We start from the raw sequence: 27,646 nt of genomic DNA, 5'->3' as shown, positions 1-27,646 counted from the left end.
CATCAAACAAATGTAATTATTAGTCTATTAATTAATTATTAGTAAGGGGGCAAACTCTTTTTCACATCACTGTAACGGGCAGTTGGAAAAAAAATCAACATTTGTGTTTTTAATCAACACCCTGGTCAGTCGCTCTCTCTGCTCTCGATTTATGTTAATCAGCCATTTAAACTCTGCTCTGTGAAGCACCGGGTCCCTGAACCGTGTCTCTTTTCTCCACTCCACTGTACCAAAGGGCTGCATGTGTTTTATACTATTGTTTTCATCTAAAGCCTGAAATTTGATATTGATGTATATAAGTTACATTAAATGTCTGACTTTACTAAACTGTTATACAGTTACAGTACTGTGCAAGTCTTAGGCTCCATTTGCTTTGTTCTTTTATGAACAATGAACAGTATTTATTTCTCTCTTTTTTTTCTTTTTTTTTTACATTAGAAACACAAAAAGTGATTTCTTGGCTTTTGCCTTTCCACAAAAAACATTTCTGGTCCAACTTGGCATCCACATGAAGCTGCCAGATGCTGAACCAGGTCCTTGCTGGACTTCTGATCTCTCAAAGAAGAAGCTCTGGGAAACATCTCGGATGTTCCACTTCTGTTTTTGTCCTTGACCTTTCCAGTTTCCTCTATAGAGGTTGCACTTATTATTTGTCACTTTAGCCAACATATTGTTAAAACAAACATGTTTATTCTGATATTTTTGTGTTTTTTATCACTGTGAACATATGACCTATGTACACTAGCTGTATTCTAATCAAGTGACTACAATACAAATAGGGTAATAGTTATAATAGCACTGCCAAACCAAAGAAAAATGTAAAGGTGCCTAAGACTTTTGCACAGTACTGTATATACTGTAGACCAAATTTTTCTGTGTTATTAGCTATATACATAGACACATAAAAACATGAGAGAGCAGGGAGCGAGACATCTGATTTTTTTTTTTTTATTATTTATACACCTATACTCTGTAAGGTCTTAAACCTTACACTGTAAAGTGCCTTGAGACGACTTCTGTTGTGATTTGGCGCTATACATATAAAATTGAATTTAATTGAAGAATCCAATCTGTCTCTTGAGACAAGTATTGTATTTTTACATTTGATTGATTAATTATTTGATTTATTCACATTGTCATAATATACTGAATTCAGAAGGCAGATGTCACAAAACACAACATTTATTGAATCCCACACACTTTTCATGTGTTCAGTCAAGCTTGTGGAACTCACAGTCACTACTACTGTTCAGTTAGTAGTGATAGATTGCATGGTGGTGTAGTGGTTAGTACTGTCACCTCACAGCATGAAAGATGGGCTACGTGACTTTCGATGTGGAGTTAGAATGTTCTCCCTGTATCTGTGTGGGTTTTCTCTGGGTACTTCCACTTGCTCCCCACAGTTCAAGGACATTAGGTTAGAGTTAATGGGTGACTTTAAATTTTCTGTAAGATGTGAATGGTTGTCTGTGTCTGTATAACCGACTATGTCTGGAGAATCAGGTCTGGATCTTGTGCGGAGTTGTGCATTCACATGCAGCACACAACAGAAAAAATGTCTGGGTGAGATGAATTTTCACTTGGGGAAATTGTCCTTTTGTTATTGGTGAGTGCCACTAGCATGACAAGAAACAGTGTGTTATGCACATAACCCTAGTTTCCGGAAGGAGAGTAGCATAATACACCACCAGAGGATTTCCTATTTGGCTTTTTGGTGTTGCGCTTAGTGAATTGACTAAAAGGGAATGCCCACCCGCTGTGTATACTCCAGGCAGTGGCCTGCTGTATTCACACAAGGGCTCAAACAAACACGATAGCTTGCATGATAAAGTCAATTTAAAGTGTCCCTGTAATGCAAAATGCTCTTTTTGGTCATTTTTGAAAACATATGACTCTGCAGCTAGACACACCCAAGTGTGTCCTAAGTGCACTTCCTCCTCTTTTCTTTTCTTATTACATTTTCTCTTTTGTAGAAACCATTCTTTGAGTGGTTCAAATAATGTATTGTGGAGTCTTGGGATCAGGGAAAGAAAATAGTCTTTGTCTCACATTAATCTTTTGATGTCATCAATGCACAGCACACAAAAAAGTGACTTTGCTATTCCAATACTTTTGGAAGGCAGTGTATGCTATTCTGTTTTTATGGTTTATAATATGATAATGCTTTTTTCTTCTTCTTATTATTATTTTTGTTAAGTTAAACTACTTCATTAACTAAGGAATACTGCTTTTGGTGCCCTCAGTAGCCCAACAGTAGAATTTTTTTGATAAATCTGTCTAACCTCTCATGCACACATCAAAGACTGCCATGTGCTCAGTGTGGTAGCCTTGTCTTTTCTTGATGTTCTTCTACATGTGTAAAACAGCAGTGTGTGCAACTGTGAGTTCTGTCACACTTCCCTCTTCAGTGATATTATAGAGTTTCACTTCTCTGCTTAGTAGATAGAAGTTAGTGATAGGGTTCAGAGCTTTTACACAGCAGTGAACCTGACACACAGAAATCACCCCTTTCTCTGTTAAGGGATCAATTAGCACAAATCACTTATCCATCTGATTTTCCCACTTATCCAAAACAAACATCCATGTTAACTGCAAACATTTCAACTTGCAAAACATTTTTGTCAGGCTGCAATCTGATGTTGGGTGTGAAATATTAAGCACTGACTGATATTTGTCACTCATATCTATTTATCTATTCGAATCAAGACCTGATTTCAGTACTTGAAGCGTACCACTTACTGTACCACAATCATGTATTAGAGTCCATAGAAAAGCAGTTACTCAATGCTTCATGCTGTTATGACTTTAAAACTCCAGAATAACGTTGGTTGTTAAATAACTGGTATGGGTCCAGATATTAAGGGAACTCACTCAAGCTGTTTCCAAGAATTCAGAAGTCATCCATGCTACATACTACAGTTTTCAACTACTACTACTGTTGTGGAGTCTTTCTGACATTTGTTGTTACTGAAATATAGTCTGGAGTTATTCTAGTTATTAAGTGCTGCAGTAGAGTTTTACTCCTCATTGGTCCAGTCACATTCTTCCACAATCCATGAGGGCATGTCAACCTAGACTTAATCAGAAATGTTTGAAAGGTACATTATGTCAGATTCAGAATAAAGGAACTTATTAACATAAGTGCATACTTCACATATGCTTTCTAAGTCACTCATCTGAATAAATGCACTTGTGTCAAGCTCAATGCACTGAGCTTGACTCTTCATATGTAGAAAACTCTTCTTGAAGTTAAGCTGCAAATCACTAGGGGCATTGTCCACATCACATGTGAAAGGAGATAAAACCAAAAATGTTCTGGTAGTGTCAATCAAATCACAGCCACAAGAGTGGCAGGGGGACCTTCTGAATTGTTTTTTAGCTGCTGCTCAAAATGTGCTATGACTATCTCAACCTATCTTGCCATAGTCAATCTCAAAAGTAACACCTTCTTCTCTCGACAGACTATTGCTGCTGAGACCAACAAACATTCTTAATAATTGCATCAACCTTTCCTTTGAGAACAGCTGGCCTTGCTGGCATTTTGTGAACAGTCTCGTCACTTTACCAGCCTTGACAGAGACTTTGTTAGTTGATACTTTTCTTCGTACTCCTTACACAACAGACATTCACACCTTTTATTCTCGAGTCAGATTCCTGTATTTGTCTGTGTGTTAAGTCTTTAAGCATTTACTGAGATTGTAATCTTTGAAGGCTAGAATATGTCCTTGCAAGTTAAGCACAATCCTAGCTAGTCCATCTTGTTGCACTCTTTCTTGCGCATGAGTGAATGTTGGAGAGTAAGTTGCAGTTTCATTTGTGTATTCCACACCACATGCATTGTGTGTGCCTCTATTTCAAAATAAAGGTGACACATTCAGGGAGAAACTGGTTGAGCTGCATCATGCCTAGGTCCGCAAGAAGCCAATCATGTATAAAATTTCATATCCAGATAAAAAAGCATGAGAGAGAGTAGCATCAACAGTGTTTCACACCGCTGCTCAGTGATACTGCTTCTGTAAGGTTGTTGTAAGGTTGTTAATTAACACAGTGAAAGTTTAATAGTTACTGTTGTTGATTATTTTTGCACCAGATCCTTTTGGAGGAGACCCGTTCAAAGAGACTGACCCATTTAAGGCTTCGTCAGAAGATTTCTTTAAGAAGACCACAAAGATGGATCCCTTCTCCACACCAGACCCCTTTAGTAAAAGTGCCACTTTACCTTCCAAGGTACTTGTTAAAGGTTAAAGGCCAGAACCTAGAATTTTATGTAATTTAATAGTGTCTCTGATTTAACATATTGTGCCATGTACTGTGTAGTAGTATGGAATATCAGTAGACCTTCCTATGGAAGCCTTCAAAGGGTGAACATACAGTCCATGTTGTAAATGTTTGTACAGTTAGATGTTTTTTTTACTTTAACTTTGCTGTGCTTCAGCACATTCGGTCTGAAATAATCTAAATAATGCCTACTTTGGGATGTTTTTTACAAGAAAAACTACTTCAGTTAAAACTGACTGCTAAATATTACATTTTATTAAAGTTTAGGATTTCAGTAGTAATTGGAAAGACAAGCATGAAGTTAGGTAACATTATTGCATCTAATATTATATGAAAACTCCTTTACAGTTAATAACATTTGCATCCTCCATTGCTGTTTGGGCACTAAATGTTAAAAGAGACACATTATTTAGAGTTATTTCTACTTTTTATGCAGAAGAACATACAATGTGTAACTGTCCACAGCATTCTTAATATTAATACTTAGCTTTGTCTGTTGGTATTATGTTTTCTTGCCTATTTTTAAGATCACAGATAAAACCTCTGACACAGGATCTTTCTAAAATAAATTTAGATTTTCTATAGATTTATTTAGAGCATTTATAATGTATTAATGTAATGTAATTTCTATTAGTGTGTATTATTATATTACTCATATTATCTTTTTGTGATTCCTGTAGCAAGCTAGTCACTTCACAAGCAATGACCCGTTCTCCTCAAGTAATCCAAAGCCCAAAGGACCAGGTATGATTGAATTCCTTTTCCTTCACATCTATTGTGTCTGTGAACGTTATGATTTTTAAATTTTAATAAAAAGGAGGAAAGGTATCTGTTAGTCTGAATGCCCTCCAATATCTAATATTGCCTGCTGTCCTGCTCATTAGCTACATTTGCATAGAGCATTAATAAGCCATTAGCAGTGCAAATAAAAGCCCAATTAGAATAAAAATGCATTGTGGTGTAGGTGTAACCACCTCAATTGGAACAGACTGACCTGAGCAGAGGAGTCAGAAAAAGAAAAAAAAAGCTTGATGTGTTATTTTTATTGCAGATTAAATGTGGAAGAGTGGGTAGAACCATTTTGCACATCTCAAAGGATATTCTGAATTAATTCTGTAATATATAAATGGTCAATATAAATGCCAACTTGGTACTGTATGTATGTACTGTCACAAACCTGTCACACTTAGTCTGTGCTACAGCTTCTTACATAACATATGTGTCATTGCTAGTTCAAATAGAGCTTTATAGCAGTCACACACTGTGGTTTATGCCTGGCATCTGCAATTAAAATATTGCATGCAGTACCTTATTTACCATACTGTATGTGATAGCTTTCTCAACATTTTGTGGTTTTATAATGAATGTTGTGTTACTGTATGAAACCATATTAGCTTGGCTGTTAGAGGAAAAAAAAATAAAAGTGCATATTAACAAACAGTTATACAGTTTGTGTAAATAGTTGCTGACGTTGTATCAGGTAGGATTCCATTTGATGTTCATTTTGCTGTAGCTTATGATGATGCTCATTTAAGGCAACACACAACTAGCTAAAGTGTCTCTGATACTGACACAGAACTTTTTTAAGTACGTTTGTAAGAAATCATAAATGTGCTTGATTAAAATTTATTGTGACTTTGTCATTCTCAGACCTGTTTGGCACTTTGGACCCATTTGGCGGCAGTTCGTTCAGCAGCAGCAGTAACAGCTCGGCTGGATTTGCAGACTTCAGTCATATGTCAAAGCCCAGAGACCCTTTTGAAGGCCGGGCTAGCTGGCTGCCAGACTACCAGAAGGTACCATAGGCCAAGATCACTTTTCCTGGAAGATGGTTACTGTCCACCTATCTCACACACATTGCTAAAATTAGACATTGCTTTTGAGTTGTGGTTCAACAGAAGCATTATAAAAACATACTAATGAAAATTCTAAAAAGGATAATTTGACTATAGTGACATATTAAACTAGTGACATATTAAAGTGTGTCCTGTAATTAGCATTACATGTGTCTTCAAACCTGTAATCAGTCTGTCTGCCTATTTAAACAGTGAAAAGTAGTCACTGTGCTGTTTGGTGTCATGGAGCAGACCACACTGAACATGGACCACTGAAAGCTAAGGAAAGAGTTGTCTCAGGGGGTTAGAAAGAAATTTATAGACAAACATGTTAAAGGTAAAGGATATAAGGCCATCTCTAAGCAGCTTGATGTTCCTGTGACTACTGTTGCACACAATATTTAAAGGTTTGAGGTCTACAGGACTATAGCCAACTTCCCTAGACGTGGCCGCAAGAGGACAACTGATGACAAATTAAAGAGACAGATAATACGAATGGAAACCAAAGAATCCAGAATAATTTCCAAAGAGATTAGAGGTGAAATCCAAAGTCATGGTACATCGTTATCAGATTGCACCATCAGTCACTGTTTAAGACAAAGTGTGCTTAAAGGAAGGGGACTGAGGAGGACTCCACTGTTTAAAACGTATCATAAAAAAAATGAGAATGCATATTGACAAGCAACAAAGCTTCTCGGAGAATGTCCTTTGGACAGATAAGGCCAAAGGACAAAGTCTCAAAAACGGAGACTTTTTGAAGTCACATGAGCTCTATGTTCACAGATAAAAATGAGAAAATGAAGCATACAAAGACAAGGCACTGTCCTGTCTCGTCTTCTCCATGTGAAACAGGAGGCAAAACAGGAGACATGAGGCTCAGCCATCAGTGTGTGAGTGTGTGTGTGCTTGTGTGTGCGAATGGGTGAATGAGATGCAGTGTAAAGCGCTTTAAGTACCAGTTGGGTAGAAAAGCGCTATATAAGTGCACCATTTAAAAGCCTTACCTTTTCACCATGGTAAGAGTTAAAAGAGTAAAAGACATAAGAGTATCAGCCCAAATGGTGGTGAGGCCAGTGATGCTGTAAAGCTAAGAGACAGCGGAACTGAAGACAGTGACGAGGATGTATAGGATCAGAAATGAGTACATCAGAGGAACAGCCCATGGCAGATGTTTTGGAGATAAAGAGAGAGGCCAGATTGAGGTGATTTGGACATGTTCAGAGGAGAGATTGTGAACGTAAACTAATTCTGAGGTTGAAGCTGCCAGGCAGGAGCTCTAAAGGAAGACCATAGGGGAAATATATGGTCGTGGTCAGAGAGGACATGAAATTTGTTGATGTTAGAGAAGAGGATGGAGAGGATAGGGTTAAATTGAGGCAGATGATTCGGTGTAGCAACTCCTGAAAGGGAACAGCTGAAAGGAAAAGAAGAACAATCCTATTGCTTATTGTGTTCCTTTCACTCTTTTTTTCCAGTCAGTGTTTGTGGATGACCCATTCAACAGGAAGAATGACACGCCGGCTCTGCCACCAAAGAAAACTGTTCCTCAAAGACCCAAACCACCCAGTGGTGAGTAGCATGCTGCAAAGGGAGTAAAATAAGTGAAAAGAAAAGCAATGGTTTATAAGTGCTTTTTAGAGATATGTATGTGGCCTAAAGCTAAGAGCTGAGTAATTCTGGTTATATCAGACCATCATTAGAATTTTAGTCACTGGATGCCGACATTCAACAACTGAAGCTTTTATAAAATAATAGAATGTTAAACTATCTGTTTGGTACTGTCCAGTATAATCATGCTTACTAAATAAGCTTAATAATTAAACACAAAATGATTATCCTCTTAATTAGAAAGATTGATTAAAACTGTCTGTGAGAACAGGTGCTGTCTGTCAGATGGAACAGATGTTAGTTCTTGGTTTGTTTCATATTGAATAAATAGAATATAAATTATTATAAATTATTCTACAATAAAATAATATGAATGGTAACTCATATGCTGTTGAAACCAGTGTTGACATATGTACATGCTGTTTTTTCTGTAAGCAGAAAAAAACCTTGTTTCTCCGACGTAGAAAGCACAGTGTCAAACTCGGCTCAGATCTGTCAACAGGAAAGAATGTCACCGTGGGTACAGAGAAGATAAAAGCCTTCTTGTGCTTGCCAAGCCACCGCTATCACACTGTATACTTCATGTTGTATCTCACTTCAAATCAGATTCCACATGACGTGCACTGTAACGTGTGATGTTGAAGCTTATTATTGATAGACAATAGCAAATCTGATGGTGTTTTGATACAGGATCAATTTAAATTTACTATTATAGAAATGTTTTTTCTTCACAGGTGTATTTGACCTGTGTCGCACTGTTGCGTCAGTGCTCAAATGTAAACAAGCTTATGTGTTTACAAGGTGGTGTATTGTGACTACACCGACTATGTTCATTGTGGTCTAGGCTTTTGAAGGAACGGTTCACATTTTTTCAAACTGGACTGCTAGTGAGTTTCACATACAGTGTGTACATCACAATAGGTGTGTCGGTGAAGATTCTCAGTCGTCTAGGTGACGTTATCTGAAGTTATCCACAAATTTGTACTCACAAATTTGGTTTCACTCCACCCCTTGGCCTGAATTGGCTCGTTAAGTGAAACAATGGAAAGGGAGGATGTGAAGCATGGAAGTCACTCTGCCAAGCCCTCTTATCATCTAAACTGGGTCATTAAGTGTGTCCTACCTGGTGTAGGAGTGAATTGGGCTAGTTCTTTCTGGGGATGGATGAAAGGGCAGCATAATAAATAGAAGACAGGTTGTCTAAGGCCTCCACCTCTGTTGAATGAGGGGATGTTGATTTGCACATGCAAGGCTTTTCTCACACCTCTCTCTCTTTGAGAGTTTAGGTGATAAGAGGGGTTGGCAGAGATGTGACTATTCTTCACATCCTCCCCTTCTATTGTTTTGCCCATTCAGGCCAAGGAGTGGAGTGAAACCAAACCTAGAGTACAAATTTGTGGGCTCCAATCAACTATCTTCAGACTCAAGAAGCTACTTGGATGACCCAACTTCCAGATATCACAATGGTCCACTAAAGCTGTTTCGTTCTGCACATTGTTATACATTATCCCATTTGACATCTATAGTGTAAAAGGTCAGTTCCACAAGAGAATCGAACTGTGAAGAAGGTCACTCCTAAGGCTAACTCACTTGTGTAACCTCTGACCTACATTAGTAACCTAAAAATAATTAAAGCATATTGGAAAAGTTGTTTTTGAATTGATGTAATTATCAGAAAGGTTCTGTTTAGCAAAGAATCAAGACATGGAGACCTTTGTCTTCTTGTTGTTTCAGGCAAAACTGTGGCCACTCTTGCTATTACACTATCTCACACACTTGCTGACTCAGGTTTTGTAGAAGATAACTAGAAGAAGAGGTCCTTTAAGCTGTGGCGGCAGTCTTATTATGTGTTAAAGAACAGTGTGAATCTAACAGCTGTCAGTAAGGCCTACATCCAGTCTTCACTCTGGAGTGACACCTCTGGCCAAATTGTTAAAACTGAATAATTTTCTTGTGATTTTTCTATAGATTTCATGTTAATATTAGTGACACTTTTGCTCTGATGTTTGTGTGCAGGCAAACGTGAAGGTTATGTTGTAAGAGCGATGGCGTGTGGTTTGCTTGGCCTGTTTGCAGACACACCCTAACTTGCTTCCTCTCTCTTCCCTTTATGTGTGTGCATGTGTGTTTACGAGGGTGAGTGGTTCAGAGAAGGTCAGGCTGCAGGCTGTGCAGTGGGCACATGCCAGCAGTGTTACAATAAAACAATTCTGCATCTCTGCATGCTATATCCACTTCAGTGTTTTTTGTTTGTTCTCTAGTTACTTTTCCATATACACTCACATACATTCCATGTTCATGGGACTTTGTCTCATCACCAAGGTGTGAATGAGGCATCTCTGCATTGAGAGTGTCAGTGTGCTACCAATAAATTGACATAAATGCAGACTCAGTGCTGCAGTTGTGTTGTTTTTAGAAAATTAAACCCTTCATGCTGCATGTACAACACTATGATAGGCATTAAATTTAGATGCCACAAATGTAGTGAATTATTTTAAAACAGGGTGGAGTTCGTGATTGTGGTTTCTCGGGTGTGAATGTGTGTGCTTGTGTGCATGTGTGTGTGATGTTTACTGAAAGAGGAAAAAACTGATTGCCAGGCATGCAGTTTTGCTCTCTGTGGAGTGTGAAATGAACTGCTCACCCCGATCACCCGGGTTATCTGGGTAATAAGACTAAATGCATTTGTGTATTTTGTATGACAGCCGTTTGACTGGTCCTGTGGTTTAACACCTACACAAGAAACATGTTTATGCTCTTAACGTTCCCACGATCCCCTGCCAGGCTCAGATTCAGCTCCCTGTTAATAACTGTCATTACTCTAATTACTTTTCTGTTACATGGTTTGTTTGTTGAGTATTTAGCATTGCTGAGTCCAATTCTTAAAATGAAAATGGAATTTCAAATTAATTATTAAAACTGTTAAGGCTACAGATATAGTGTTTTTTCTGCTTTACCAGGTCTACAAGCATTAAATTATACTGACTGAATTCAAGGGTTCTGTAACAGAGTCTTAAATGCAGGGTGATGTTAAAATGCTTTTAACAATGTGACAAATCCATTTTAAGTTGAGAACAATAAGTAAGGTGTTCACCTTCATGTGACATTATTTGTCAAACATACAGAACTGCTCGAGAAAAAAAACTGCTCAAGACTTTTAAATGTCTCCCAAGGTTTTAGTATTTTCTCTGTTTTGTATTATTGCAAACTAGATTTATATGCTGGTCAAGCAAAATTGCATATTGTAAGAAAAAAATAAGTTCATTAAGTAATTACTTACTTACTAATACTTTATTCACCCTCTTGGGGAAATTGTTGTTGGGGAGCTGCAGGTCATTTTTGACAACTTATTTTGGAGTTAAACAGCAAGATTATTAAACAAAATGAAAGACTCTGCAAAATATGTAATTAGACTCACTTTGTAAATCAACTGTTAATATCTTCAATTATCTGTTTACTAATTACTGTAAATGAAGAAGCTTCATTTTAGTTTATAGTAGTGTAGTTTTTCAATGTCTTTGCAGCTGTTTTTTTAAAGTTACAGCATATAACATTTATGAATCTATTTTCTATTGTTAGATTGAATATGCATTTATATGGTTGATGAATAAGAACAACATTGTTCTAACTAGTAAAGTGGTAAACCAACAGTTGGTAATGTGGACAGAAACCCAACCAAGTGATTTACCAGAAAACCGTTGAGAATTGTTTTGTGGGTTATGGGTATCACTTTTGGTTTTAGTCCTTTGGGTGTGGTCTTTAGCTATGTGTTTTTTCCTATACCAGCTGTTTTTATAGATTTCCTTTCTCAGAAGGATGTAGCTCTGCATGTGATAATTTAAAGAAAGACTTGATGTGAAATGTTTTGGTGTGCTGCATGTGGGCTTGAAACTTGTGTGGCTTTCAGAGTAGGCATCTCTGAGGTGAAGCAGGGTGTGGGCAAAACGATGAGAACCAGAGAATTTATTGCTTGTGTATTTTAACTTGGGGCAGATCGAATCAGATCCTGTGCTATCAACATATAACCTAAGTTCACTAAGGTGAGAATTACTCATGGGAACTGCAGTGATGTGTCATGGTATCTCTCCACTATAAATGAACACATGCACTATTTACATCTTTCTCTTGATAAACAGGATTAATTTATGTTTATTTACTTTTTTATTTTACTTTTTTTTTGCTTCTCTAAGCATGACCTCATCATCACAGAGCAAATAATGTTTGTTTCTGTCCCATGCCGAGTACATTTATTGATCATTTTTTAAAAATTCCTTTTTACAAATTCCTTTTCACATTTATCTTATTTTTATTTCCAGTCTCTTTTTACATTTGTCTATGTGAACATGCTGATTGTGCTAGTTTTTATCCAAATGATATGGAAAGTGTTTAAGTAAAATATACTTTACTTTGATGATTATCTCTGTCTTTTATGTCTTAGGTAAGAGCACACCAGTGAGCATGTCAGGCACAGGTGACACTTCCAAACCATGTGACCCCTTCCAGCCATTTGGTGGTGGTGAAGCCATCGACCCATTTCAGAGTAAAAAGGGCCTGGGAGACCCATTCTGTGGCAAAGACCCTTTTGCTCCATCCTCAGCATCAAGTAAAGCCCCTAAAGACTCTACCTCGGGTTTTGCAGACTTCAGTTCTGTAAGTTGAGATGGGTGATACTGTTTGACTGACAGCTCCCTGACAGCAGAGCTCTGCACAGACACCAGATTTAAGTATTTGTTTTTTTATGTTATCATACTGCAAGAATGTAGAAAGTGCAGTTGAGTCATGAACTCTAAAAGGATACTATAAATACATTAGACTTAAGTGTGCTGAATGGATAATTAGTGGTTAACAAGTATGACAGTTCCACCTACTTATTTGTAAATTGAGATCAAATCATTAACATAGCCAAACTTAAAATAATATAATAAGAATGCTTATTAACCCCTAAATGTGATTGATTGATTAAACATTATTTTCAGTTAATTTATCATCAGTATAGTTGACAAATAATTTTCATAGTTGATTGACTAATCACTTAATTCACCAGCTGTGTCAGGTCTTTCGCTGTATGCTTTGGGTCATTGTCTTGCTGGAAAACAAATCTTCTCCCAAGCCGTAGTTGTCTTGACAACCGAATAAGATTGTCCTCCAGGACTGTCCTATATTTTGCCGCATTCATCTTACCCTCTACCTTAACAAGTCTTCTTGGGCCGGCTGTTGAGAAGTATCCCCACAGCGTGATGCTGCCACCGCCTTATTTCACAGTGGTGATGGTGTGTTTGTGGTGATCTGCAGGGTTTGGTGTGCTTCAAACATAACGTCTTGTCTGATGGACAAAAAGCACCATTTTGGTCTCATCAGAACAAATAACTCTCTTCCCCTGGACAATGGAGTTTTTCACATGCCTATTGGTGAACACTATTCATGATTTAACATGAGTTTTCTTCAACAGTGACTTTCTCCCATAAAGCTTTGACTGGTGAAGAACCCAACAACAGTTATTGTATGTACAGATTCTCCTATCTCAGTTGCTGAAGCTTGTAACTCCCTCAGAGTAGTCATCGTTAGTGTGTGTTAGTGGCCTCTCTCACTGGTCAGTTTTTGTGGACGGCTTGTTCTAGGCAGATTTAGACATGTGCCATATTCCTGCCATTTCTTGATGATGGATTTCACTGTTCAGTGCCGTGGAGATTTTTTTGTATCCATCCTCTGACTTATGCTTTTCAATAACCTGTTCTCGGAATGGCTGGGAGTATTCTTTTGTCTTCATGGTGTAATGGTATCCAGGAATACTGATTAACCAGTGACTGGACCTTTCAGACACAAGTGTCTTTTTACTGCAATCACTTGAGCCACTTTCACTGGAGATCCCCATTTCACTTATTGTGGGACTACTAGCACTAAATATCTGGACTGTTGGATTAGGTCAGCCATTTTAAAGGGGGTGAATACTAATGCAAACAGTGAGACAGAGGAAATGTGGTAAAACCCCCCCCCCACAGGTTTCTGACAGAGTGGGAACTGGCTGGGAAGATAAGAACTGTCACGGAGAGACTGAGTTGAAGATTCCTTTTTCTTATCCAAGCAGGGATGTCATAGAGACATGTAGAGACATGTCATTTGGTGGAAAGGACAGTAACAGCTGTGTGTTGTCAGCATAGCAATTATAGGGAAAGCCATGTGACTGGATGATGGAACCTACAAATATAGTATAAATGGAAGAATGTAGGGGACCAAGAACTAAACCCTGTGGCAGTCCAGTGGAGAGGCAGTGAGAGTTAGAATACCTGCGCAACAACAACAGACCTGATAGTGTCAACTTTCCCGCCGTGCTTTGTGACAGTGAAACAAAGAGTCACACTAATATCACACATGCAAAAGCCTGCCTTATTGCAAAAGTAATGATTTCAGTATCACAGACAGATATAAGTGAGTGAATTAACCTTATGGTGTCTTCACATCTTAATTTAGCTACAAATAGAGTAAAAAGGAGTCTTTAAGTTTGACTTATATGGTGATATATATTGATATTGACTCATAAATATTATTATAATTGTTTATATTAATTGACTCATCTGCATGTCCATGTATATTCGAATTTACTTAAATATGATGCATGATAACTCGTTCACCAATTACCAGAGAAACACGGTTGTTCTGATTAATCTGGTTACTTGAGTGCATGTTAACACAGTCAATGACATGTCATATTGAAAAGGTAGCCAAAACAACAGTGTAATTACTATCTCCTTACATAAGGCAACTATGTACTTACATACATTAGCAATAAGAGCAAAACTAGATCTTAAATTGTCCCCATTCACAACTCTGACATCATCACACATCATTTGAACCTACATCATAAATTGTAGTTTTGGCTTTAAAGCTAGGAAGTTTGGACAGTAAAGCTACAGTCACTCTCCTTGTAGTAGTGCAGGAAAGGGTGTCAGCCCCTTTTTCTTCTTTTGGTTTGTTTGTTTTGGCAGAAAGAATATGTGGAGAGAAGTACAATACAAACCTGCTCTGACCTAATAACATTCCCTCCCTCCTTTATAATGCAATAATTTATTTTACATTTTAGTGAAGCTGTACCACTTTTTAGTAGATAATGAATAGTGCTTCAATGAGACAGACTGGCTAGTGCTACTCAGTTCAAACACAGCAGTATCACTCTCTCAGCTCTCAAGTCTGTCTGCCCTGCATGACCTTGCAGTATGTGTTACAATGTTCACCTTGGTGTTAGTATTTGTTTAGAGCCTTTTATGTTTTTGTCTCAGTTAATATGTTTGTGTAGTTTTGTTTTTTCTCACCTCTGACGCATTCCTCTACATTTTGTTATTCTGAAACCTGACACAGCATTGATGAACTTGACCTTACCATCTGTTCTTTATATGACCTCAGATACAAACTGACTACTTCTTCTTCTTCTTCTTCTTCTTCTTCTTCTTCTTCTTCTTCTTCTTCTTCTTCTTCTTCTTCTTCTTCTTCTTCTTCTTCTTCTTCTTCTTCTTCTTCTTCTTCTTATTCTTATTTATATTATTATGTGATTTAAAAGCTTCACTTAGTATGTCCTCCTGACAACAGCCAGAGAATTTTTATTTGTAGTTGTAGGAATAGGGAGAAAAAGGAAATGTCATCCTGCTCAACAGACACATATGCAGTGTGGTGTTGTGGAGAGGTGTTAAAGCCTCCTACTCTTTTTCTGATAAACCATGCATGTTCACGTCAAGTATGTCATTGTCAGCATGGTCAGCATCTAGTTTAAGGCACTGCTAGCTAGGGCTGTTGGAGGGTTCCAGCTCCTACCATCCCTCCACACAATTCATGTAGTCCAGCTAAGAGTGAAAACTTCAGCCTCCTTTGTTTACAGACATGACTTGGGTTCAGCCAACAATTAACCAGGTAGGTGAGGCAGGGTTCATGCTGGTCTTTCTCATGTACTGGAAATCAGCTATCTGCAGGTTGACGACCCACCTGCTGAAGCTTAACTTACTGAAATTAAAATATTGGCTAATTGTAGTATTTTATCAAGTTGTACAATTTAAGATTCAGACTTTTCTTTCAGGTAAATAGGATTTTAACAAATCACTTTGAGGCTAAGAGGTCTTCGTAGATCATAGTCCCATGCTTTTCATCCTTGAACCTGTCCTAAGACTCACTATTCATGGTATTAGTCAGACATGATTGGTTTGCACACTATTTCCTCTTATTTTCTGCATGTCTCATATTTTGTTGTAGAAGCCATGTTTAGCTGCTCTTTCCTTTTGTTGTCCTTGTTGTTGCTTGTTTGTACACAAAGGGATTCTCTGACTGTTCTGTTTCACCACATTATTTGTCTCACCTGTGGACCTTATCAGCAACAGGTGTTAGTAGCTTAGTGTCATTCCAGTCAACAGTTAAATATTTTCTCCACTTTCTCTCAATCAGTCTGTAGTTTGAAGTTAGTAGAATCAGTTGTACTCAGTAAAAATGCTAACAGATAAATAAATAATACTTACAGTGTTTGGAAAAGGACGGAACAGAAACTCTGCAGGTATCCCTTTACAGTGCGTCTGTTTGCTGTGGTGTGTCCTGTAAACTAACTCTGCTCCAGTTCAGGGATTTCTGGTTTATAACTTCTCTTTTCTGTAATTCACCTCCCTTACAGGACCTGACAAAGTCAAGGTAAGAGACTAATGGAACACTTATGAACACTAATGGACAATTCAGCAGTGTTATTAAAGTAAATGAACTTAAACTTAAATTTAATTAAACTAAATGTATTTAATAAACAGAAATGTATTTTTAGATGTATTTAAAAGCATTTCTTTTTGATAGAGCCTACATCATGTGCTGCTAAAAAATGAAATGATGTTTTACTTTGTAGATTTTGGAAAATGTTGTGAATTTAAATTTGTGTTACAGGATTATTTATCTTTTCCTTAAGTGACACTTGGTTACACTTGCCATTGATTCAGCTGACCTTAAAGTATTTTAAATCAAACTTTGTTAAGAAAGAAAAGGTGTATCCCTTCAGCACTCTATTGCTGAGGTCATAGTTACATTTGGTGATGTGCTACACTGTGCTACACTGCCTGTCCAAAAAAAAGGTCCCACTTGGATTTAACTAAGCAAATAGGTAAGAGCCTCCCATTGGATTATTGCTGCATGGATGATTATTTTTCAGCTGGCAACAAGTTATTTAACCTAAGTGATGCAGTGATGTCAGAAGGCACATCCTGTGGTCTTAAAAAGGTGTCAATCTGTTTTAGAAGGGTCAAATTTTTTGGCATGCATCAAGCAAAAAACATCTAAGGAGATTGCTGTAACTACTAAAACTGGGTTAAGAACTGTCCAGTGGAAGAAGATGAAAAATGAATGCAACTCTGGATGGGAATAAATGTTGTGACATTGCAGAAGCTTATTGAAATGATGTGTGCCGTAATCGAAGCTAAAGGTGGTCCAACGAAATGTGTGAGTGTGTGGACTTTCTTTTTGGATAGGCAGTATATATAGTATGGTAGTATATAGGAACATGTTGCCTATGGGATGGACAAAATAATAGAAAAAATTATAGAAAATCTTCTGCACTTTCCTTCTGACAGCGTCATAAATGAACATTATGTTATAATCTAGTGAATTACACGCCACTAATTATACAATAATTACCTAGTAATTATTTTACAGTTTAAATTAAACTATTGAAATAAGTAAGAAATTTTGATAGAATTACCTGATAATTGATCTAGCATTGTAATTAAATGTGAACCAGGTTTAAATTTTGAATATAATTACATTTAGATTTTTTCATTCATTTGTACAAATGATGGAATGGAAAATGGAAATTTTCTTTAAATAATTAAAGCTTCTGATATTTTTCACAGTAACTGGGTAAAAAAAACCTTTAAAACTGGCCAAATTACCAGGGAATCATTTTAATGTGTCAGACTTGTTTCACACTAACTGAATACAATTACTGGGTAAGTCATTCGTAATTAGTGGGTCTAGATCTAGGTCTCTAATAATTCCAACTCTAATTCTAAATAAATATCTCTCTTTTTCTCTCTCTCTCTCTCTCTCTGTTTCTGTAGTTCGGGAACGAGGCTCAGCAGTTGGAGTGGGCTAAACGGGAGAGTGAACGAGCAGAGCGTGAGCGGCTGAAGAGGCTCAGACAGCAGGAGCAGGAAGACCTGGAACTTGCCATCGCCCTTAGCAAGGCTGAGATGTCCAACGCGTGACCTGAAAGCCCCACCACTCACAAATACAGACAAAGTAAATAGTGAGGAAAACATGCAGACAACAGACACAAACAGACATTAAAATGTTCCTACACAAATCTCACCACTGGACTAATTTTCTGTCTCTGACATACACACACACACACACACACACACACACACACACTGCACCTCCACTATTTACATTCCCCTACACTCAGTGACTCAATGAACAGACCAGAAAGAAGGGGAACCTGTGTTAAAAAACAAGACATAAAAACTGTAGGCCCAGAAATCGTCACTGCAAACCTGACACAAGAAGACGTAAAGGGACAGAGAACTGAAGAAACACAGGACGAGCAGGAAGCAGGAGGAACAAAAACAAAACAGATTCACTGTGTGTATACACCATCATGGCTGGACAGTAATGTGATGCATCCATCGATTGGACTGAGCAGACTAGCTGGCCATTCCCGACAGTTTGCATTTGACCTGGTTCTTTTTCTTCTCCAGCTTCACTGGCTGTGCTGGAGAGTGGGTGTTGCTAGCAGAACAGTTCTGGCAGTAGACAAGTAGAAAATTAACTGCCCCAGTGTTTGTTGAAAGGGATTGTTCCTGGTTGATGAGAATATATCATCAGGCTGCTGATAGTATAGACATGTCACTTTTCAGTGTTGAGTTGTCTTGGTTGTAAGAAAATGCTGCAGAATGTTGTGTTACGTAAGTATTTGTTTAATTACAGGCAGTCTGACATTCCTCAGGATTGAGATTTTTTTTCAGGAAATGCTGTCACTCACCCCGGCACAGAGAATAAGTGAGAGGGTTGATAGTTGTGAGGGGTTTTTTATTCTCTCTCTCTTGTTCTGAAACCTGTTTTCCTCTGTGATAGGCTAAAGTCTATACTAGATGTACATAAATCGATGTTAAATTCTTACAGTTTTACTCTGCTTAAGATTAAGCAGATTTCCCCAAATGTAAGTTTTATTTTCCATTTGATGCCACACCTGGTTCTGCCATGAGTTAAGAGACTTTCAGTTTAAGTCTAGATGTAGCTGGGTTATCAAAAATGGGTAACTTTAAGATGTGCTGATGTCCTTCACTTTTGATCATTTGTTTCATCACACCTTTCTTAAAGAATATACAATACACAAGCAGCAAGAACAGAAGCATAATATAAACTGAAATATTAAGGGCCTTGCATTATTACCTGGTCCTAAAGTCTTGTGCTTTAGAGCAGTTCTGTAGTTTCAGCAGAGAAAGCTCCTCTAGATCTTCCAACAGAAGATGGTATAGAGCTTTGTAAAAACTGTGCCCCTTAGCCTTTGTTTGCTCATACAGTGCTTACACAGTGTATGGATAATCAAAACTGTAAAAAACTCAATCTAAATACTGACTAATACAAACATAATGCTCATAATAATAAAGTGGGGGTTAGTATCCCTCTAATGTGACACATAACTGTGCAGACAAAAGTGGCCACATATCCTTCAGAGTGACAGTCACAAAATATACAGATACATTTGTCCTGTGATGACCTGCAGGTTTGTCTCCTCCTTTGTCCAGTATGTATAGATGAGCAGAGCGGTCTGTGGCACCTCTCCACAGCTGTGCTCATACCAATGCTGTGATGTCACCACACATCCACCAAATCCAATCCCTTTTGTACATTTGTTTTCTTTTTAGAGCAATGATTTTATCAGTTTTTATTTGATGAGCTGATTATCATTATTGTTTTGACATGCTTTTTTTGATTAATGCCGTTTTGTGTTATTGATGTGTTCTAGTCACTCCAGTGCTGTACAGACCAGCAACTGCAGAGTGGTTTGAACTTTGCTGAAATCAGCTTTCAGTAGGCTGGGAACTGGAAATATGTGAAATTGGCTAATTGTGTTGTGTCATAGTTTGATGCTCCAACATAGATCTAACCACTCACCTTTTTCTATGAGTTGTCCCATTATGTGAAGTGTTGACTGGAAATTCTGTGGAGCAAACTGCATGTGACTGTGACGGTTTCATCTTGGAAATAGAACAGATTCTTAATACTTTCTCTTTCACTCAGAACCTTTTCACTCATCTTGTCGTGTTCCTTTCCTGTGATCAGTCATACGCTTCGGTTTGTTGCCACGCCATGCCCTGCAGTGGGAATCTGTTCAGAGCATGTGTTTTCCTGAATGTTATATAAAAGGATGAGTGTTTACTTTTTTCATTACCACAACAGGTAAAAAAAAAAAAAAAAAAAGTCTTTATAGTTGATTTAGTTAAAGCAAAGCGTGAGCGATCTGGGTATATTCTGATGGAACCGTTAAATGAAGAATTTTGGTAATCAATCTCTTAAATTGTAAAGTTGGTTCTAAAGGAAGAAAAAACCTGAGTTTGTCAAATCAAAGTTGGAACAGGTGGAATTGCTCAGTGTTAGTAACTGGCTCATTGATTATGTTCAACTCCAACTCCAACTCCGCTCAGTTTCACTATGTGTTACAGTCACCACTGTTTGACTACACTGTAAAAACCTCATGCCATAGAAGACCCACCATCAGCTATGAGGGGTGTTTGTACTTTTAACAGTTACATTATTACAAATGTGTAGGTTCCATCAGGTGTCTGTCCAGGACTGTACTGTTACATATTATGCTGGTTCTGGTTCAAGTCTGTGAAATGCTAACAAGCTCCGTCTTTGTTGGAACTTCAGCTAACAAAATGCATTTGTGATGCTGTAGTTGGACAAGTATGTTGTGACAAAGAGTAATGTGTAACTTCTAAGACAGTATGTAAACTGTTGGGTCGTAGCAGCCTCAAAAGATGACACACACTGACAGCTGCTTCAAGATAACCTTGTGTTTTTTTAGTTACATTTGCTTCTCCAGTCCCTACATTGAACGACATGATGGTACAGGGGAAGTCAGTAGTCTGGCTATGTCGAACAACTGTTTTCTTTCCTTTTCTTTTTATGTGAGTAGCTGCCTTCTGAGGAATCAAATGCTAAAAACCCTTGTAATGTGAATTTACCCAATTTGGAGAGAAATGGCGCCAGGAACATGTAAACTGACGCTCCCTGCCATTCTTGTCTTGTTTACTTGAATATTTACTTTGTTTTAGTGGTATCCTTGTAGAATATGTCCTGTACATTGCAAAAGTCACTCTCTAAGCTGTACACAGCTAACAGCCCCTGGACAGCTTCATGGTCCTGTGATACTGTAGTGCAAATGTTATCTTATGAAGGATTTTATTTCTTTAAAACTTCTCTAGCCTGTTTGTGCAAAGCCAGTAATGTTTTCACAATGTGACCAAAAAGCTTATGCAGCAAAAAAAAGAGACCTGATAATCACAATGGCTGAAAAGTGTCCCTTTGAATTTGTCATGTGCTGCAAATTCACCCAAGAACAAGAACAGTGTAGCTCAGCTGTGTTTTAAAAGCAAATCCTCTGTCGTGTACTATAGAATAGATCTGTGCTTCACAGGGTGCAATGCGGCCTTCTGCTCTGGGAGGAGGTACGGGAAACTAACTTCTAACTTTGTTATCATCGTACAGCTGTGTGATCAAGCAGGAGTTTTTTTTTTTACCAGTAGTGATATTGTCTCACAGTATAAATATCAACATCTGGAGAACTTTATATAAAATGTTTGGTAGTACCTCCCAGAAGGAGAAAGTATTACATTTTTCATATAATGTTAAAGCCTTCAGTCACACCTCATGTTTGAAAGGTCAAGAATAGAAAACCTGCATCATTTGACACATTTTCACTCTAGAGCCAATCTGATCCCTGAGTTTCAGTTTTAGCAGAGATACTAAAACAATTCTGAGCTTTTTCTTTTTATTTGAACTCAAAATGTGTGAAATGTGAAGTAGATGTACAAAACTGTCTACAAATTGTACAGTTGAAATCAGGAGCAATTTGATCAAAGTCTTGAGATACAGTATTAGGACTCTGATCATATGTCATTCTGACTCTTGATGCTCGACACTTGCTGCTACAGTCACTGAACTTTGACCCATCTGTCCTACATGTGTTTCTGTCCACCTCCCTCTGACCTCAGGCCGGCTGCTGTGTACTCTTCAGATCAGTGACTTTCAGACTGGTACCACCGCTCCTACTGTATTTGTCTGTCTGTTACCTCCATTGTGCAATAGAAGTTTTGTTTTTTGTTATTTTTTTTGTGTACCCTGTGAAAGCAGTTGGATGTTTTTGATATATAACATATGTTTTTAAAATGTTTATTTATGCAGCCACTCATCGGACAGTTCCCGCTTTGATTTACATTTACAATTAGTCATTTTTGGATAATTTATCCAAAGTGACTTACAAGGTACAAGGCAAAGGCAGGGTAAGCATAAAGAGGTTTTGCCTAAGGACCCCTACTGGAGGTAGGCCACAGCTGGGATTGGAGCATGTAGAGCAGCAATGTTACCACTAAGTTATCTGAATCTATGAATCTAATCATAAGAATCTAAAAACATTTCAATTTCCCTTTTATGTCTTTTTTTTTTTTCATTTCAAGGAAAGACTATGGTAATTGATCTTTTTAACATAATTATGACTTGACACCTGAGAAATATCAATTTACAACTAAATAACTCTTTATTTTTAAAGTTAGTTTGTTTTATTTCCCAGAACACTGAATATTTCATGTTGGTAGAAAGCTTTTGAATTGAAACACATTTTAGGGAATCTTGTTTTATTGTTTTTCACTTTACTTCTCTTTTTTCCACCTTCTTTAGCTGCCCATCCCCCCTTGTAGGCGAAATAATCTAAGGTGTGCTCATTGCATAAGATGCATACAATGTGTGTACAGTCTGTATAGTATGATGTCTGTTGTAGTTGTCCTGTTACAAATCGAAGGGGAAGATTAAACTTGGTAAGGGAGCATTTGGAGGATTGCCTATTGTTACACTAATAGCTGAGGAGAGAATAGATGCTGGTTTATTTTAAATAGTGATCCTCCCTGTATGGCCCGTACTGTTTAATATAATAAACATTTCAGTTCAATGACAATGGTCTGCTTCTTGCTTTGTTACACACAGCTGGATTGTCAATATTCATCCACTTAGCACAACTCACCAGGTCCATTGGCAGCGAAACAGCAGGGGGTTGAATCCCTCAACTACGAACATACTGTACCCCCTGCTCATTGTAGCAAAAGAAGACATCCAACCATAAAACATTGGAGCAGGAACATTAGCATTTTAGTTTATGTCAATGTAAAACTAACTTGACTGTAGACAGTGACACTAGTGTCCTGGCAGATTGGTCCTGGGTTGTTCCTGAACCAATGACTTCTCTGAGACAGTTTGGGTCTCCACCTAAACAGTATTAGTCGTTATCTAAATTGGTATATAGATTTAATTCAGTTCAATTTTATTGGTAAACCGCCAAATCACCAGGCTGACAGAGTCATAGCTCTGTTGAATCTGTATCCCCTTAACTCTCAGTAGATATGACTATATTAATTTCTTTACTAATAAAATCATAACTATTAGAAAATTAAATAAAAGAAAATACACTTCTCTGGAACTGGAATGGATGGGTTTGCATGTATTTGTACCTTTGATTAGCATGTCTATATTAGATCATCTCAACCTATTGTACTAAAGGCTTTTAAGGTGGCTACAGTCAAACCTCTACCCAATCTACCTTTTATCTCTAAAATCCTTGAATGAGTAGTTTCAAAGCAATTATGTGACCACCTGCACAAGAATAACCTGTATAGAGATTTTCAGTCAGGATTTAGAGTACATCATAGTACAGAAACGGCACTATATTTAGTCACCCAAGAACAAGAACATTAGTATAACAACTAATATAAATAAATAGTCACATAATGTCAGACAACAGACTTCTCTCTATGCCCTTAACCCTGATCTATCTTGTACAATCGATCCGCCTCATCAAAATATTATTAACTGTTTAGAGCCCAGTACTGCTATACTGTTCATAAAAACCTCTGAGATCAACTGTAGGAGTGTGGGTCAAATGTCCCATAATGCTGCTCAGAACATCTTAATTAGACTTCTCAAACTCTTAACCACCAATTTGTAACCCATGCTTTATGCCATATCTCATAACCTCTACTGAGATTAGATCACCCTAATGACATCACTGTGGCATCATCAGTGTCAGACTTTTAGATTTACATTATGCGCAAACCTGTGGGAGTCCTGACATGTTACAGTAAACACAACTGAGGTGTAACTACTGAATTACAGGGGCAACAAAAGATTGCAAAGGTGTAATGGTAAAAGTCTCCTGGTGGTGAGGTTGAGGTGAGATGAGGTTACTCAGCCAGAGGTCAAAATTCTACATCTACATCTTCCACATCCTCCTAGAAGGGTATACTAGAAGTATACTAGAAGGGCTATACATTGCACATTTAAAGGACATACTGCAAGAGAATTATTTGTTTAATTTTAACCTGACCTGCTGCACTTGTCCTCAGTGGTAGATACAGTCTTATTGTGGATGTGTCACCGTGTTCCTGGTTCTCAGCAATGACTGTGATAAGTACAATGGAAAATGGAAATGATGACAAATCAAATGAAACTCACTTGTAAAAAAAAAAAGCTGGATTATTCTGTAAGTGAGCAGTTATTCACTGAGTGTTGTCTGGCTGACTTCGGAGCAGACAAGGTCTTACAAAGAGCTTAAACACAACCTTTCCATGTCTCCCAGACGGGCACACTGTGCAGTGAGTTATGCTTGGCTCCAATTCAAGGATACAGCTGTGTAGTGTGAACTGAATGTTGTGCAAAGGCAGCAGTCATTTTTGGACATAGTATTTGAAACCCAAGCAATCTGCTATGTTAGCAAATGCTAACCGTCTCCGTATGAAATAACAGGAAATTCCTCAATAGCTTTGTGTTTACCTTATGGTAATAGAGAGGAGGAAATGAAAATCCTATTGGCTTTTTACTGGGAATGTGGGTTATAGAAAACTGGAGGGTAAACACTGGTTTGCCCTCACAATACTTCAATATCTCAGACCATGTGCTTCCACTTTGAGCCTTATGAGCACTACTACACTGTCCTGCTACTCCATCTTAAAAACACTCTGTAAAGGGGGGAATTCTTGGAAATAGTGGGGTATCACTTACTGCCCAAGGACCATGAGCATACACACACGTGGATGGAAATAACACCAGCTGAAGAGCAATTACTGCTTTAGTCTGTGTGCGTCATGTATGTCAGTATCAGCCACCTGCACGTGTGAGCTCATTTTTTTTTTCAATTCAAATTTATCTGTATAGTGCCAAATCTTGAGACTTTACAAACTATTACTGTATAAAGAATTATATAGAAAACCCAACAAATCCCACTTGAGCAAGCACTATGCGACGGTGGAGAGAGAAAACCCCCCTTTAGAAAAAAATACCTCAAGCAGAACCAGGCTTAGGGTGGGCGGCCATCTGCCACGACCAGCTGGGGTGAGTGGAAAGAGGAGAGAGAAAAGGACAGTCTGTTCCAGTCTGTGTAATAGAATGTTGTGATCTATAGTGTCAAATGCAGCACTAAGATCTAACAAGACGAGTATAGAGAGAGAAGTCTGTTGTCTGTTAAAGATAAGATTATTAGTGATCTTTTACAATGTTGTTTCTATACTATGACGTACTCTAAATCCTGACTGGAAATCTTCATACAGGTTATTCCTGCGCAGGTGGTAGCAGAATTGCTTTGAAACTACTTTTTCAGGGGTTTAAGAGATAAAGGGCTGATTGGATAATGGTCTAAAAGTGGCTAAAACCTCTGAGTCAAGCAACCTTAAAAGCCTGTGGTATGTAGCCTGTTAGTAAAGATAGATGGTCTGATCTAATACGGGTCAAAGGTAAAACATCTTTGAGGAGTCTAGTTGGGATAGGGTCTAGAAAATATGTTGATGGTGTAGATTAATTAATTATTGAAATTAACTCTACTCTACTCTGATCTACGGGGAAGAAGCAGTCCATGTACATGTGAGGTCTTACAATTGAGTCTAGTGCTACTGTATATGTGAGACCATCCATGCCAGTTGTAGGGAGGGTCTGATCGTTTTTTTCTCTAATAGTTATGATTCGAGTGAGGCTGCAGTAATATCAACAAGATAATCAAGTTGTACTGGAGTAAATTTACGCTGACTGCCCTCCTCTTTGTTGGTAGATAGCTCTGAAATAAAGGTTGGAATCAGTTCTTTAAATTTTGTCAACAGCGTTCTCAGATAAGCATCTACTGTAGTGAAACGTTTTCTTAGGTGAAGTAAATTTAAGTACACTGTAAAGTGTTTATTGTCAAATTAAAAGTACCTTATTGGCAACAATTATCCAGTAGTTGCTGTATTTCACTGCACAGTAAAAGCTACTGTAAAACAAAGTACAGTAGATATTAGCATACTGTAAAGTAAATTAAAGTACTGCCCTGTCATTTTCTACTGTATACGACTGTATTTATAAAAATATAAATGTTATTTAGCTGTCAATGTAAAATATGCAAAGGACACTTAAAAAAATGCACAAATGCATTTCTTTATGTTTCTGAAAACGATAAAAGGATAACATTGATAAAACAGTATAAAACACAATATCAAAGTGGAAGTGACACAACAAAATTAACTCTATTTTTTACAACATGCAGTGAACATGAAATAAGCATCAAAACAGTTAAGCACACAAATTAAAAAAATATTAGAATAGATTACAACAGTTTCTTCCTGCAGAATGATGGCAGCATTAAAAGGTGGGGGTGGAGGTGGGGATAGTGTCAGGTGAGGAGGATGGAGGTAGTAGTGGAGGTCAGTTGAGGAGGGTGGAGACATCATTGGGAGTGGGGAGGCAATGCCTGTCGTGCAACAATATAAAAAATACAAATCAATAACTTTTATGCAAAGGCATAAAAGTCTGAGTTTTTGTATATGGTCAGTACAGGAGGCAAAAGGGGTTTCATACTCATCACTACACACAATATGTAAACCTGTAAACCTGGACAGGTAAGATGTTGTCATTTTGCCTCCAAACCAAAACACTACATTTTGCAATCATGGAATGATGACAATGACAATAAAGTACCGACTTTCAGCTTACGTTATTGTCCTGAAGCATTTATAAATTTATTTCTTACCTATTTACAAAGCAGAGACCAATGACAGTTACAGTGAACTCTCAGTCAATTATTTACATTTAGTCATTTTATCCAAAGCAACTTACAAGGGTAAGCATGGGGAGGTCTTGCCTAAGGACCCCTACTGGAGGTAGGCCATAGATGGGATTTGAGCCCCCGTCTCCCACATGGGAGGCAGTGATGTTACCACTAAACTAATCAGCCGTTCATATTGTCCAGTTACTAAGTATTAAATGAAAATATAAATCATCTACAGTATAGCTGGAAGTATAGTTAAGTATCACCACTGAAGTCCCTGATGATTAAAGTGATGTGCAGATTAAGGGCCATCTTCCTCTGAACCACCTTCCCACTCTATTTGTTGACCTGGAACCGGGATGTGAGCTGTAACCTGTAAATAGAACAAAGAGTTGAATAAAGAGATGAGGCCTCTAGCATTTAAAGTTAAAAATTCTTTCTTTCCAACCAACTAGCCAGTATTACTGCTTTACATTATGGTACAATAAGCCTGGATTACCAAAAGAACATGTTCTACTTTTCAATACTGAAATGTTTCTCTGTTCTTTTGTTTCTCACTGTGGATGCACTTAAACCTGGGCTAGTTTGTACGCGCATAGCAGTCAGGCTATGGGAGCAATGTCAAAATAGCTTT

The 27,646-nt window shown here is 37.8% G+C and overlaps 1 protein-coding gene across 12 annotated transcripts in view; it reads left to right on the top strand.

Annotated features, from left to right (window-relative positions):
* LOC113152065 (epidermal growth factor receptor substrate 15-like 1) overlaps positions 1–22,905 on the top strand; it is a 44,473-nt gene extending 21,568 nt beyond the window's left edge. For 8 of the 12 annotated variants that reach the window (XM_026345017.1, XM_026345018.1, XM_026345011.1 and 5 more), the window contains 6 exons: positions 4,091–4,227; positions 4,959–5,022; positions 5,929–6,074; positions 7,589–7,682; positions 12,160–12,371; positions 17,789–22,905. In XM_026345017.1, the coding sequence (XP_026200802.1) occupies positions 4,091–4,227; positions 4,959–5,022; positions 5,929–6,074; positions 7,589–7,682; positions 12,160–12,371; positions 17,789–17,935 (800 nt within the window). In that variant the 3' untranslated portion in view covers positions 17,936–22,905. Of the gene's footprint in view, positions 1–4,090; positions 4,228–4,958; positions 5,023–5,928; positions 6,075–7,588; positions 7,683–12,159; positions 12,372–16,365; positions 16,383–17,788 lie in introns of all 12 variants that reach the window. The other 4 variants (XM_026345008.1, XM_026345016.1, XM_026345012.1 and 1 more) reach the window with 3 other exon arrangements.
* The last annotated feature ends 4,741 nt before the right edge of the window (positions 22,906–27,646 follow it).

Source organism: Anabas testudineus, chromosome 4 (genome assembly GCF_900324465.2).
Source record: "Anabas testudineus chromosome 4, fAnaTes1.2, whole genome shotgun sequence".
NCBI lineage: Eukaryota > Metazoa > Chordata > Actinopteri > Anabantiformes > Anabantidae > Anabas > Anabas testudineus.
The sequence above is the reverse complement of the archived record's forward strand: the minus strand, read 5'-3'. Positions and strand labels throughout refer to the sequence as shown.